This window comes from Pseudonaja textilis, chromosome 2 (genome assembly GCF_049901715.1).
Source record: "Pseudonaja textilis isolate UNSWEBS1 chromosome 2, rPseTex1.2, whole genome shotgun sequence".
Classification (NCBI taxonomy): Eukaryota; Metazoa; Chordata; class Lepidosauria; order Squamata; family Elapidae; genus Pseudonaja; species Pseudonaja textilis.
The window spans coordinates 239,436,300-239,452,089 of NC_141991.1; the positions used below are offsets into that span (position 1 = coordinate 239,436,300).

Sequence of the window (15,790 nt, forward strand, 5' to 3'; positions counted from 1 at the left end):
CAAGTGTGTGTGCGGTTTGTGGGTCTTGCAAATTATTTAATGGACAATGTCCAAGGCTTGACTTTAGTGTTTAGCTTCATTGAAAGTTATTTCTAGGAAGTGAGCTTGTTTGCTTATGTATTTATTTATTTATTTATACCGTATTTATAAATTACCCTTCATTAAAATATATCACAAGTGTTTGTGTGTGTGTGTGTGTGCGTGTGCGTGTCTATGTGTACTTGCACATATATAAATAAATTGCATACCTATGTGACGCTATTACTTTGAGTACTTTGCAAAATAAATACCTTAGCAAAAATAATCATAAAATTAAAAGGCAGTGAAAATACAGTTTGGCATAAACTTACTGTCTTAAAATGTCCAGACAAATAATAACAAATTGATCAAAGCTGAAATGCTTGAAAAGACTGCTTTAGTTATGCTTCTGTAGGACAGGTGTTCTATTAACATTATGTCACAACCAAGAGAGCTCTCTTCTTGTCACATAATATGTACCAGCTGAACCATTTTTGGTTAGTGGTTAAGGCAGCAGGTTAGAAACTAGGAACCTGGGAGTTGCAGTCTTGCCTTAGATAACAAGCTAGCTGGGTGACCTTGGGCTACACTCTCAGCCCTAGGAAGGGGACAGTGGCAAACCATTTTGAGAAAACTGCAGATACTTGTCCAGACAGTTGCCAGGAGTCAAAAATAAACTTGATACCTCCAAATTGGCTTAAATAAGCTTTATCAAGGTATGCGATGTGTTCTACATGCCATGTGTTCTTGCTGTCTAATCCAAAAACTACTAGGTCACTGAGTGGTTTTTTTTTTTTTTGTCAGGTCAACCTGGTCTACCAAATTATGGGACAGAGCACACTGCTTCCGTTTTTGCCTTTCGGCCCAATCAAGCAGTGTTTACAGGCAGTCGCTTTTGCGACAAACTATTTTTGAACTGAATTTATGTTTTAGAGGTTAATACATCTACCTAATATACAAGTAGCCCAGGTTCAAATCCCAGAAGGCTAGTTGATGAGAGCTAAATAGCTTGAAATAGATCTGTACTAGTCTCCCTTTACTTCTTTGTTTGTAAAGCATAAATTCAATACTAGGTCACAGAATACTATGGCCATACTATTCCTATGGATCAGGCTGAACAGTTGTCCTGGAGAAAAACTATGTAGTGCTGCCCAAATTACCTGGCGACATTGGCTCCAGGAGTATTCCCAAGTTACACAGCTGATATTTTTCAACTTAATGGTCTCTTTTGCCTCAGCCAAATGATTAAAAAGTGCTATTTTTCTTTTGGACCAAATAAGCTTGGATTTTTAAAACAATGCTAAGTTAACATGGAGAATCCTTGACTTACAACCACAGTTAGGTCCACAATGTATGTGTCAACTCATAAAATATTTCTATGGTCTTTTTAGAGTTGCCAACAGAAAGGGAGAAGGGAGCATTGCAACCAAAAGTGCATTCCATAAATAGTTTTCAAAGATAGTAATTAGGGACTGAAGTTTCTGCCACGCAAAATTCTAACTGGAGAGCTTGATTGATGACTCTTGGCTAGGGATGTGTCCCATTGGAGAATATGAATTACGATACACCCAGGGGGTGGGGGGAAACCAGAATCAAGGGTGACAATGAATTATGTGTCTCAGAGTCGGCTATACCCAGGCAGTGCCGGACATGTTAACTCCCAATAAATCCTTTTGGAAGTTTGGCTCGAGACCCATGATTTAAATGGGGGTAACTGCCAGGATCTTAACAGTATGTTGTTAAGCAAAGTGGCTGCGGAGTGAGTTATCCCTATTTTTTTGACCTTTTATTGCTGCAGTTGTTAAGTGAATCATGTGTTCATTAAGCAAATCCAGCTTTCCTCATTGACTTTATTTATCAGAAGCTGGCTGGGGAAAGTCATACATGATAAATCACATGATCATAGGAGGCTGCAACAATCAGAAACACAGGTTGGTTGCCAAGCACCCAAATTTTGATCATGTGACCAGGGGATGCTGGTCACGTGATGTTGTAAGTGTGCAGATTGGTTGTAACTTACTTTTTATTTAGTGCTGTTGTAACTTCAAACGGTCACTAAAAGAGTGGTTGTAAGTTAAGGGCTGCCTCTAAATTGCAATGCCTTGGGTATTACATGTTAACAAGCCATAAACTAGTTGGGTTTACACATTTATTTTACTCCAAAAAGAGCAAACCATATAATGATTTAGCATGATATAAATCCAGAAATGAATTGTCTAAAATGCTTCTCCTTACAGTATATACAAATTGAATTGTTGAGTTTACAGATGTTTCTGGATATAGTCTTGCAAGCTTTGGAGTGCATGCCTTTTTTTTTTGAGTGACTGAACAGACAGAAATAAATAAGAATAGTAGCAGAATGGCAGTGTTGCAATATGGTTAACCATGTTGTCAGCATTAGCTTATGATTCTGTAACTAACAAGTAGTGTAATTAGTTCAGGCGGACATTATTTCAGCAATAGTGCATCTATGCATTAATTTAACATTTATTTGTATACCTTCGTCTCTAAGTGGTATCTCATAGTCATTCACAATCTTACTCTTTTACAAAAAAACCCAATAAATTAAAAAAGAAAAGTTTAAAGCATCAGGACAAGAAAACAAGATGAAAAAATTCATACAGCAATATGGTAGTGAAATTATGCTTTCTGTATAACTGCAGCTTTATTTCTCACATGGCTGGCAAGGTTTCCATGTCTAGATTAAAGTTATACATAATAAACTAAGAACAAGCATATAGTCCTGTAATACTAAGACCCTATCGATTTGTTGTGAGCTTTGCTGCCTGCTTATATGGTCCACTGTCTTAACAGAAAATAGCTCACATCAAAGAATTTTTGCAATAGCTGCATTGGATCTGCCCATTTCTGGCAGTTGATGTAAGAAACAACTCTTTACCACATGACAGACCTTGCTGGTGAGAATTATTTTAATTATGTATTTGATGGATTGTTGAGCCACCCAAGTCAAACAATGTGACTCTGGGTGGCGTAGAGCGAAAAGCAAACAATAAACCAAAGAAATAACCACATAACTTTCAAAACCCTAGCCAAAATATAAATTGATGGCCAAACATGATAATTAAACAACCCAAAGGGGATTCTATTCAACTGGATCCAAACATCTAAAGAAAAAGCCAGGTCTTAATAGCTTTTCTGAAAGCAAACACAGGTGGAGCTTTTGATGTGTTGGAGGCAAGATCATGCCAGAATACAGGAACAGCCACCAACAAAGCAACATTATAAATTCCATGAGATGACAAAATCTAAAAGAGAGATGGGTGTCAAACCCGATCATATCGCGGCCTGTTTCATGGCGTATCGGGATATTTTTTGCCCTTGCGGAGCCGGGGTGGGAGTGGCCTGCACAGGCTGTATGTGGCCTGTGGGCCATCAGTTTGACATGCCTGCTGTAGCATATTCTTCCTAGGGAGCGGATGTTCTTGGGAGAAGGAAGTTTCACAGGTAACCTATTCCTATGCTGTGTGAGCTTTAAAGGTGACAACCAGCAGCTTCGGTTGCATCCAAAAGCCTGCTGGAAGCTGATACAGCTTGTAGAGTAGCTGTTCCACAGGGGTATAAATGAACTATGCCCATATCTAGTTTACCACTGCTTTCTGGACCAACTATAGCAGTGGTGGCTAACCTTTTCGGCACCAAGTGCCAAAATGGGAGCGTGTGCGCATGTGCCAGGAACTGGAAGAACAGCACCCTGACATGCGTGTGGGAGCACCAGAAACCAGAAGCTTAGCTTCCCGGCACGCGCATGCGTGTTGGCCACCTGGTCTTCTGGTTTCTAACATGCATATGCATGCAAAGACCAGCTGGCCAGTGCACGCATGCACTCCAGGGAGCTGTTCTTCCAGTTTTCGGCACTCCCACGCGCACAAAAACCAGCTGGCCGGCACACATGTGTATGCCAGAACCCGCAAGAGCAACAGGCAGTGGCTGGCGTGCCTAGACAGGTGGGTCTGTGTGCCACTTCCAGCACGCATGGCATAGGTTCGCCATCATGGAACTATAGCTTCTGGATGTGGTCTTCAGGGACAGGGAACCCACCTCAAAGAAAGGAGGAGAACCAATGTCCTCCACTTCCAGCTCCCTCAACCAGTCCAGAAGGATGCCATGGTTGGTGGTATTGAAGGCCATAGAGAGATCAAGGAGAGCCAGGATGGACAGAGGCACAGCTGTCTATAAAACATGGCACACTGTATTTAGGAGGACCATTAAACCTTTTTGAACTTTCCAATTCAAAGAATGTTGAGATTCTGCCATGGCCAGTAGAAACGGTGTGGTAAAATTTAAGCATTGTGGATGGATCAGAGACCCAACTTTTTTTTTTTTCAGCTTGAATGGAATACGGTTTAATGGTTTTCAGAAGTACAGTGAGGCTATTAGGAAAAATCTTAATTTTCTCCCCAACTGTGTATTTGAAATTAGGAAGAAAGCAAGGGATTATCCTTGACTTCATAATAGAAGAAGTACTCAATTATCCAGATATTCTCTCTCATATTTACCCTCACTTGACCTGGATGGGATAATACTTTGGCAATAGGAACAAATGGCTGTTTTTCATACCTGGCCTCAATTGATTACAGCCTCAATTCATTCTGTTTTGACATTTGAATCTTGATATTTTTAGGCGTGTCTGGAGTTTTATGTCCAAAGGTATTAAAGAGACAGTGTGACCTTTTCTTTTAATTTTTTTTAAAGGACACTTTATCCCCATATTAAACTCAAAGCCTCTTCTCTGTTTGTTTCTGATTTTTTTTTTTTTTTGCAATGCATGGCCATCCACTGTCAATCCTGTGTTTTATTTTGCTTAATGTAGGAAATAATACACAAGGATTTTCCACTACTGAAGATAAAAAGATAGAATCGTTTCCTGTTTTTTTCCTCTATTTTTTCTTCTTAATCAGAGCAATTTAACCTTATAACCACCCAGAGTCGCCTTTTGGCAAGATGGGCAGCAATTAAATTAATAATAAATAAAATTTACAAGGTTAAAAAAAAACAGGTCACAAGTTTTGTTCTGGAATTCTCACAGCACATAATATTAAATTATCCCATCATTTGTCACTTTTTTTTAATTCTTTACTCGTCCCAAAGGATAGGTATGCTCCTTTCCATGCATGTTGTTTTTTCATCCTGAATTTTCTGCAAATAATTATCTTTCTCTTTTGAGGTCTTTACACAATTCCTTTTTAATGTAACTCTTTATTTCAAGAATCCGTATGAATTTATCTCATAAGAGGTAATTACAATTAAGGAACATTTAAGAGCTTAATGTCAATTCATAAAACATTTCTATGCCCATTTTATAGTTGCCAGCAGAAAGTGGGGGGGAGGAGTTTGAAAGAGCAGTGCTGTAGTTTGGAATCGAAAGTGCATTCCATTCATATTTTGCAGAGATTGCACCTAGGTGACTGAAGTTTCTGCCATGCAAATCTCTAATTGGAGAACATGATTGATGACTCTTGGCTATGGACATGTTTTGTTGGAGAATATGAATTATGATACACCCAGAGGGATGGGGAAAAACCAGGGTCAAGGGTGACAGTGAATTACATGTCTCAGAGTTAGCTATATCCAGAACATGCCAACATGTTAACTCCCAATAAATCCTTTGAAAGTTTGGCTCGCGACTCATGATTTAATTACGGTAACTGCTAGAATCCTGACGCTTTAATTGCACTGAGATGGACTGAAGATGCACCAACTCAAGTTAATACAATTAAAGTATATTTAGATGTTCATGGATTCTTTTCCTAGAGCAAGAAGGAGGAATCTATGGCCCACAGGCTACAGGCCATACAACGGAGTTCCCCATCTAGGTACTTCTTGGTTCATCTTTGCTAAATCAATGCAAAGCAACACATGGGAAAATACAGCCAAAGGAAAAGAGGAAAACAAGCTCTTTATAGTCCATAGTTTGGAACTGTAAATATTTTTATTTCTCCCTTAGGGAATGGTTCATGGAGGAGAGGAGACAAATATGATCTTGAAGCAAAGCAAGCATACTCATCCCTCCAGACAGTTACACTACTGAGGACAGTGAAACCCGAGTTTGAAAAGTTTTCTATGGAAGTAAAAAGTTCTGTTCAAAAACAAGGAATCTATCATGACGATTATGTAAGTACCTGACCAAGAGGATCGAGCTTTTAGCATCTCTAAAATACTATTTAAATTAAATCAGGGGTGACAGTGTGGTCTTTTCAAACTGAATCAAAATATCTTGAGTGTTCTCAGAATCTTCTATTAGTATCCTTGCTGTTGAAAATTGCTATTTGCTTGTTCACAGTCATTTTTAATAGTCGCTGTTATCAGTGAGATGGGGTGGCATAGAAATTTAATAAATAAATAAACTTTCTTTTCATTTATTTTCTAGAAATGGGACTTCTAAGGTATGACGTCATGAAAGGATAGAGCCCATAACCCATAGTGCTTTTCTAGTTCCATTTTGTTCTTTGTTTCTTTTTAATTTCAGGGTTACCAAATTTACTTGGGACATGTGTCTCCAGATACATCTTCAAACTTCTCAGTGGTCACTGAAGAACCTGTGCCAGAACATAAATCATAGGGGAGAAACTTATCTCAAATGCACTAGGTTCAAGGGAGATGTATGGGATGGTTTGTAATAGGTTGACAGAGATTTATGACTTCTGGTGCTTTTTCAAGAGAAGCAACAAAATGTTTCCTCTTCGTTTACACTATCATTATAATGTATGTATGTTTGTTTGTTTAAAAAAACTTTTTAAAGTATCCATTAATGGGTTTTTATGAAAATGAAACATGAGTTCCAATTAGTTTTGATCTTCTATACATAGATTTAAATCAAAAACTTAAAGAGTGTGCCTTTAGGATCAGGCATTCGTTGATGGATCTCAGCAATATGTAAAATAACAATAAAGTAGATTCCATAACTGTCTAGTAGTATGAGAGAACCGTTCTACTGTCCAAGAAGACACCGGTGAGTTCAGGCATTATGCTAAGTTACAGTGTGATTTGCTTGTTTGTGTTTTAATGATGTAAAGTGGTGTAAAGCAACTGGACTTCCTTTGTTTTGCTTCTCATCCAAAAAGCTTTATTGGTTCTGGATGAAGCTTTTTGAATGAGAAGTGAAATGTCTTCAAGAAAAAAGAAACGAAGAAAGTCCAGTTGCCTTTTAAAAAAGCACCTTTGGGGCAACCATGACCTGAATGACTGAGAATCTCCATAGATATGTTAACCATGCCCTAACTTCAGTGGGGGAATTCAATTTTTTTTTACGACAGGTTCTGTGGGCATGGCTTGGTGGGCATGGCAAGGGAAGGATACTGTAAAATCTCCAGTCAGAGGTGTATTTGCCAGTTCTCCAAACTACTCAAAATTTCCGCTACCGGTTCTCCAGAACTGGTCAGAACCTGCTGAATACCTCCTCTGCTTAACTTAATACAATATGTGAGCCAGGTCAGTAGGGGCTAGCTATTAGGAACTCAAGGCAAAAGATTGGAAAGTCAAGTGCATAGATTTAGAATCACTTACTTAAGAGTACCATGCGGGATATGCAGTGGAGCCATAGAAGGAAATTAGAGCTTGAAGAAAATGAAAGAATTAAGTTATAGGCTTAAGTGGAAAAGAGATTCTTACAGAAGAGAAATGGTCATTTCAGGTGAATAGAAATAAGATTTTAACAAATAAATATTGCAGTGTGATGTAAAATTATTTTAGTAGATGGCATATGCTTCTCATGGCAGATTAGTAGACAATGTATGATGTGAAAAAGGGAAATCCACTTGAAGTCAAGCTGAATTCCAGGTGATGTGATGGACACATCTACATAGTTTTCTTAGCAACAATATGGAAATTACCGTATTTATTATTTCCTTCTTTGGGGATATTTCTGTCAATACTCAGCCTAGCTTACAACCTTAGAATTACTTGGAAGTTCTTATGCAAGTTTTATGCAAGCTTTACTTGATATAGAAGGGTTACTGGCTAAGGAATTCTGGGAGTTGAAGTCCACAAGTCTTAAAGTTGCCAAGATTGGAGACCCCGAACTAGATGTTTCCACCATTTAATAGTTTCTACAGGTTCTATACATTATTGGAGCTCCTCTTGTGTTCATGAAAATAGAGCATTATATATTGGGTAAGTGTTTGATTTGCTTTGTGAAGTTATATGCCTTCATATCCTTCACACGTTGGACTATAATCTTAGCTCCTATGGCTTAAATTTAATCAGATACAAGGATAAGGATGGTAGGTTCATATTTGTGGATTTAAATGTATTTTTATTATTACTCGGTAATGAAGTGCAATAAAAATATAATAAGGGACATCCATATATGATACATATTTTAGATAATCATTTAGTAGAAAATTGACTCAATTACAGTGACAATAGGTGCATCGTTTGAAGATCTGAAGGATCACATTAGGAAGAGATTGTCCTGAACCAACTCTATTAATATGGTTCCTATGAGGTAACATTGACTTGATGTCACATAATCAGTAAACAAATGGTTTAAAGAATACTTCAATAAATAAAAATAAATAAATCTAATCAGTTGTGTGTTGCAATTAACATTGTTTTATCTCAGCCTTGTATTTTATCTCCCAAATATGCTGAATGACAGAGAAGATGGCTAAGATTTTAAAACAATATCCATATCAGAGTTTTTGCCTGTTTCAAGATGTATCCCTGTTAATTTCACATTCCCCATGAAAATAACCTCTTTGGGGCTTCTTCAGGTGTAAAGTTTTATGTCAGCCATGGGATGTCTTCCTTGAAAGTCTTTCATTTGCAGATAGTAGAGGAAATTGCTTGGAAGTTAAAACCACTTTATGTAGACTACACAAAAGATTACTCTGACACAATATATCTGTGAATTTCTGATGCTCCTCAAAATGCAAAATCACTTTCACTTGTAACCTTTCAAATCCGTCCCCTCCCTTTCTTTTGCAATAAAACAATCTGTGTTTAAATTAGCATAGCATCCAAAGAGAATTTAAAAGCTGTCCCAGGAACTGTGACTCTTTCTCCTGAGTCTTTCTTAGTAATCAAGAAAAATAGTTTTTCCTGCCTCTCAGCCAGAGACATTAGTATTTGTATAGAGACAGAACTGGCCACTTGGGACGTGCTTCTTTAAAAAGGGGGTTCAGTTAGATCTTGTTTTTCTAGCTGACTGGAAGATTGACTCAGCCTTCCATCCTTCCAAGGTTGGTAAAATGGGGACCCAGATTGTTGGGGCACAATATGCTGACTCCGTAAACTGCTTAGAAAGGGCTGTAAGGCACTGTGAAGCGGTATATAAGTGTAATTGCTATTCCTACCAGGATCTAATATAAATACACAAACTGGTAGAGAAAGGAAGCTAGAAATGAATCTACCTATAATTTTTACAGAAAGAAAAATATGGTACTTTGGAATCACATGTCTAACAATCCTAGGACACATATATTTACCTTCATTCATAAATCAGTAAAAGCCATTTACTGTACAATGCTGTAGATATATTGATACTACAGATAGGCCTCAATCTATGACTGTAATGGAGCCTGCCCATCAGGGCCATAAGTCATGATGGTTGTAAAATGGGCCATCCCTGAAACAACCCAATTTTGCAGACCTTCTCACAGCAATTGTTAAACAAAGGTTACAATCATTAAGCACAAGCCACAATCACCACAGTCATTAAGCAGACCAGTGGTTCACTATGACCTGGTTTTGCTGAAAAACAGAAGTAAATGCTGGTGTTCAGCAAAGAGGTAAAATTTTCGGACCACAAGGTGCTGTAAATGGCTGAAAATGCCAAGCACCTAAAATGTAATCATGTGACCACAGGAGGGGATGGGGTGCTGGAAGTTAGGAACTCAGTATAAGTACCCGTGGTCACAAGCCGAGGATTTACCTGCGTAGCTCCACTAGCATTAAAATTGTTTATTTTTATTTTGTTATATTAAATTTAAAAAGTGTCTTACATTATTATATTTTTTGTGATGCTGGTGTATGTTGAATACCACTTTGTTTCTGGCTCCATTGTGCTAAGTGGTAGGTCCACAGTGAATAAAATAACTATTATGAGTAAACTACAGGCATGTCAGTAACTATGTTAATACTTTAGATATCTGCACTGCCACATTCCTTCACTTGAAGTCTTCCAGGTGTGTTAGAACCAAAATTCTCAGAAATCCTACCCAAGTTATTCTTTGACTTTCCAGGAGGTTAAAGTTTCAAGACATCTGATGTAAGACCAGGTTGGGGAAAGGCAGAATTTACTTATTTATGTATTTATTGAATTTATTTGCCATCTATCTCATAAGGAAATGACTCTGGGCTGGAATACAGTCCCTTGGTCTCCAAGTTACAGCCCTTAAGGGCACATGAAACAAGGAATGAAAGTCGTTAGGTAAAGGCAGGACACAAACAAATTACTATGGCACAGACAAATAATTAACAAGCCTCGCCTTGATTCTAAAAACAGTTTGTACAAACTGTGATTCAAATAAGTGTGATTAGAAGGCTTGGTGTCAGATTTAAACTGTTTGATTTGGAACACTGAGGTCAATTTAACTGAGATCCCTAAGAGGACATGCTTGCCAATTGCCACTGTGCCTTCTAAAGAAAAATCAAGGGTCCCCCCCCCTCCCCCCAAATATAGCCATTTGGCTAATACCTTATTATTACTCTTTCATCAGACCACAGATTGTGGGGTAGTCAAATCTTGACATTAACATGTTTTTCTGACTGGCACAGTTCTCAGAACGTCCTTTGCTTCTATGCAGAATAGGAACACTGTATTCCTATGTTAAGCAAATGCAAATCTCAGCTGCAATTAGAGTAGATACCTGTTTTTAGCTCCTAGTGAAGGAGGCTACTTGTATCAGTCTCCCCATGTTATCCCCTGCTTTGTCAGTCAGCTAACAGTAGACAGAAGATGAACGTTGAACATTATTCATGTTATAAATATTTGCTGGGGGTCTTTATCTCCATCCGGATCTCCAGAGTTTATGACAGACAACACCCGTCTCATAAGGCGAATCCCATTTCCTCATTCTGCTCACATGGTTGAAACTATGAACTTTATTTTCATTTTTCATTTGAAGAATTGGAACATTTGATGGCAGAAATATTGGCTGAATGGCTAGGAAAGGAAAAAGATGATCTAATTAAAGAGTTTGATGAGGTATATAGGGTTAGCACAAGCTACGCCAGGCGTAACAACTGTCCAAGAGAAATTCATATCCGCTTCTCTAGGAGATGTCTGAGGGATTTAATTTTGAAAATGTCTAGGGAGGAAACAATATCATATAAAGGCAGAGAAATTAGGATTTTAAAACAAATTCCAAAGAGAGTGAGTATGATAAGACAAGATTATAAATTTTTAGCTAATGATTTAAATAAAGAAGGAATCCATTTTAAATAGTTAATCCCGGAAGGGATGTTAATTACATGGAAAGAGAGGAAAATCAAAATAGAATCGATAGAACAGGCCCAAGTTTTTCATCAACAGCTCACAGATAAGAATAGTCAACCCACCAAAGAAGAACCTAAAACAAGACCACAGGAGGTCCGATATTATCACAGAACCCAAAAGGAACGACTTTCTCCAATTTCAGGAAGAGAGAACATGGGAGAGAAGAGCAAATCCCACAACAACAACAACAACAAGAGAACCGAATCATTACTAGGCAAAAATCTAAGCAGAAGTAGATAAATGGTGGAGGGGAAGAAGTTGCTCTCCATCAATATAAACGGATTAAATTCATTATCAAAAAGAAAAAGGATATTCTCAAAACTTATTCAACATAACGCAGATATAATATGTCTTCAAGAGACACATATTTCGAAAAATGACGAAAGACATCTAATTTGTCCAAAATTAGGTAAACTTTTTACAGCACCGGCCGACAAACACAAGAAAAAAGGAATTGCAATTTATGTAAAACAAGATGTAAAGGCAGAATTAATCTGGTCGGATCCCGAAGGAAGAACTCTGATTATACAAGTTTGGATAAACCACATCACATTTTTACTTGTAGCAATCTATGCCCCAAATGATGACCAGGGGAAATTTTTTTAAACACCTTCACCAAAAAATAGTAGGCTTTGAAAAAAGAAACATTTGCTTGATTGGCGATTTTAACTCCATTGCAGACTACCAGAAAGACCATAGTAATATGGGGAAAAACAAGAAGGGGAAAAGGGAACTTTCTGCGGCATGTAAGGAAATGTTGAGAGAGCTAAATTTAAAAGATCTATGGAGGGAACGGAATCTTGAAGGAAAACAATTTACATACTATTCTAACCCACATAAGACTTGGACCAGAATAGATATGGCTTGGATGGATTTGGACTTGGCTAATGAAATAAAAGAAATCAAAATTTTACCGAATGAATGGGCTGATCATAACCCAATACAGCTAATTTGGAGAGATAGGAGACGAAGAAAAAAAAGATGGACACTAAACAACCAAATTGTAAACGAAGAAGAGTATATTAATAAACTGAAAGAGGAGCTAAACTATTTTCTAAAAGATAATAATAATGAAACAACTTCAAAACAGAACATTTGGGATACTATGAAAGCAATTATAAGAGGCACAACAATTTCCTATAATGCTATGAGAAACAAGAGAATTTATGCCCAACAAAATGTGTTACAACAACAAATCCAAGACTTAGAAATACAATTACAAAAAACCCCTAAGATCCAAGGACTACAAAATCAGTTAATACTAGCCAAACATAAGCTGAATTTAATTGAACAAGATAAAATAGAAGTTAGCTTGAGAAGGTCCAAACAAAATTATTTTGAACACGCCAATAAATCAGGAAGATGGCTATCTTATAAACTTAAAAAAGAAAAAGAAAAGAGATTGATACACCAATTAATAGACGAGAAAGGCATCCCACAACATGAGATTGAGAAGAAAAAGGATATTATATTAAACTATTTTCAAAGATTATATAAAAAAAGAAGAAATCAATGAGGATAAAATAAGAACTTATCTGGAGAATACGAATGATAAAACAATAGGGGAAGGAGACAAAGAATTACTAAATAAGGATATTACATGGTCTGAGTTAAAATCTGCAATGGAAAATCAATGTAATAATAAATCCCCTGGTCCAGATGGGATTCCAGTAGAATTGTATAAAGCCACAATAGATTTAGTAGGGCCTTTGATGCTGGAAGTGTTTAACGAAGTACTTTTGGCTGCCAAAATGCCAGACTCATGGAGGGAGGCGTTGATTGCGTTAATTCAAGGAGGATGTGGATGCCAGATATATCAACAATTATAGACCAATCTCACTTTTAAACGCCGATTATAAATTATTTACCTCAATTATAGCGAATAGAGTAAAACAAGTTTTAAATTTATACATTCATGAAGACCAAAATGGTTTCCTTCCATTCCACCAAATTAAAAACAATTTAAGAACCGTTATTGACGGCTTAGAATATTATGAAGCTCATCCAGAGAAACAATTTACACTCATGTTTCTAGATGCGGAGAAAGCATTCGATAACTTACATTGGCACTTTTTAATACAAAAAATCTATAACATGAATCTGGGCACTAAATTCGAGAATATTATCACAACAATTTACAATACCCAACAAGCCAATATACTAATTAATGGTGAACAAACAGGCCCACTAAGCATTGAAAAGGGCGTTAGACAGGGTTGCCCTCTCTCACCCTCTTATTTATATTTGCTTTAGAATCATTGTTAACGCGGATAAGACAAAATTCTGAAATCCAAGGAGTTAGGGTCAAAGCAGAGGAATATAAATTACAGGCGTTTGCAGACGATATGGTTTTCTTCCTAGAGGATCCCATGGAAAAAGGACATAATCTAATAAAAGAACTAGAACAATATGGCTCAGTAGCAGGATTAAAGATTAACAGAAATAAGACGAAATTACTGACTAAAAATCTAACAGAGAACCAGAGGAAAGAATTAGAAAAACCATGGGGATACAGGCAACAAAAAGGTCAAATATTTAGGCATATGGTTAACACCACATAGTAAATCACTCAAAGAGAATAATTATGATAAACTGTTACAGCAAATTAAGAAAGATCTAGAATCTTGGAATAAGTTGCAGCTTTCTCTACTGGGCAGGATTGCCACAATCAAAATGAACATCCTACCAAAACTCCTTTACTTATTCCAGACAATCCCAATAAAATTACCAAAAATTTTTTTTGATGATATAAATAAGGTAACTCTTAAATTTATTTGGCAAGGGAAAAAAGCTAGAATCAGTATTAAGGCCTTACAAGATGCAAAAAGTAGAGGTGGGCTAGCGCTTCCAAACTGGGAATTATATTATTGGGCAGCCAATTTATTATGGTTAAAAGACTGGGTCAATTTACGGAACAAAAGAACTCTAGTCTTGGAAGGGCACGACCTTCAGAGAGGATGGCACGCATTTCTATGGGATGTGGGGAAAACTAAACAGGCGTACTTTCATAGACATCTTATTAGAGATTCACTATTAACTAATTGGAAAAAATATGTAAAAACATTATTTAAAAATTCGATTTGGCTTTCAACAATGGAGGCAATGGTTCATCCCAACAATTTGGATATAACAAAAACGACTAAATATAAAGATTTATTAGACCCTTTAGGAAAATTAAGAACTCGACAGGACTTACAGGAACAGGGATTTAAAATTGATCAGTGGTTATATATACAAATCCATAGTAGATACAAACAAGATATCAAAGAGTTTGGAATCTATAGCAAATTACAACACTTAGATAAAATCTTATTAGGATCAAATAAAAAGAATATCTCTAAATTTTATAAATATTTATTGGAGGTAGAATTAGAGCAAGAGATAGTGAAAGGGAACATGATAATGTGGAGTAGGAATATTGGAAGAAGCATTACATTAACAGAATGGGAAAAGATCTGGAATAGAATCATTAAGATTATGAAATCTGCGGCGTACAAAGAAAATATGTATAAAATGTTATATAGATGGCACTTATCCCCTTCGAGGTTAGCGAAAATGAACCCAAACTCTAGTCCAAAATGTTGGAAATGTAAAAATATAGATGGAACCTACTTTCATATGTGGTGGACCTGTAAAGAAGCCCAGAAATACTGGCAAAAAATTAAAAAATGGCTGGAGGAGATAACCAAAGAACAAATCGAATACAAACCAGAGTTCTTCCTACTAGGGATCTCTGATAAACATTTTCCTAAAAAGACGAAATATATAATAATTCATATTCTAACTGCGGCCAGATTAGCATTTGCCCAGTGCTGGAAATCATCCTGTTTACCTACAGATCAATTGGTCATTCAGAAAATATGTGACTGCGCAGAAATGGACAATTTAACCATAGCTCTTAAAAATAAAGAGTCTTCAGCATTTGATAATAATTGGAATGCGTGGTATAATTGGTTATATCAGAGATAAACTGTTCAAGGAATAATGGGTAATTTAAGCATAAATAGTGATAAGATGTGTATATTTAAAGTAAGGTAGGAGAATTGGATCTTGCAGACTGTCAGAAAGAATATCTGTTTGGTTTTAACGTATTTTCTTTTTTCTTCCGTCTCTTTGTTTTTTTTTTTTCTCTTTTATATTTCTTTTTCTCCTTTTTCGGTCGCAAGACCGAGCGTTGTTTTTTTTTTCTTTTCCTCTCTCTTTCTCTTCTTTTTTTCTCTCTGTTGCATATGTAATGTTGTTATGTTATTTTTTAATTGTAAATTCAATAAAATTTATATATATATATAAAAAAAAAGAAACTATGAACTTTAT

General features: G+C 36.6%; 1 protein-coding gene across 5 annotated transcripts in view; it reads left to right on the plus strand.

The window, feature by feature from the left end:
* The window catches only part of NPR3 (natriuretic peptide receptor 3), a 74,538-nt gene that overhangs the window by 18,545 nt on the left and 40,203 nt on the right, over positions 1 to 15,790 (plus strand). For all 5 annotated transcript variants that reach the window (XM_087927395.1, XM_026715563.2, XM_087927396.1 and 2 more), the window contains exon 3: positions 5,984 to 6,150. In XM_087927395.1, the coding sequence (XP_087783521.1) occupies positions 5,984 to 6,150 (167 nt within the window). The remainder of the gene's footprint in view (positions 1 to 5,983; positions 6,151 to 15,790) is intronic.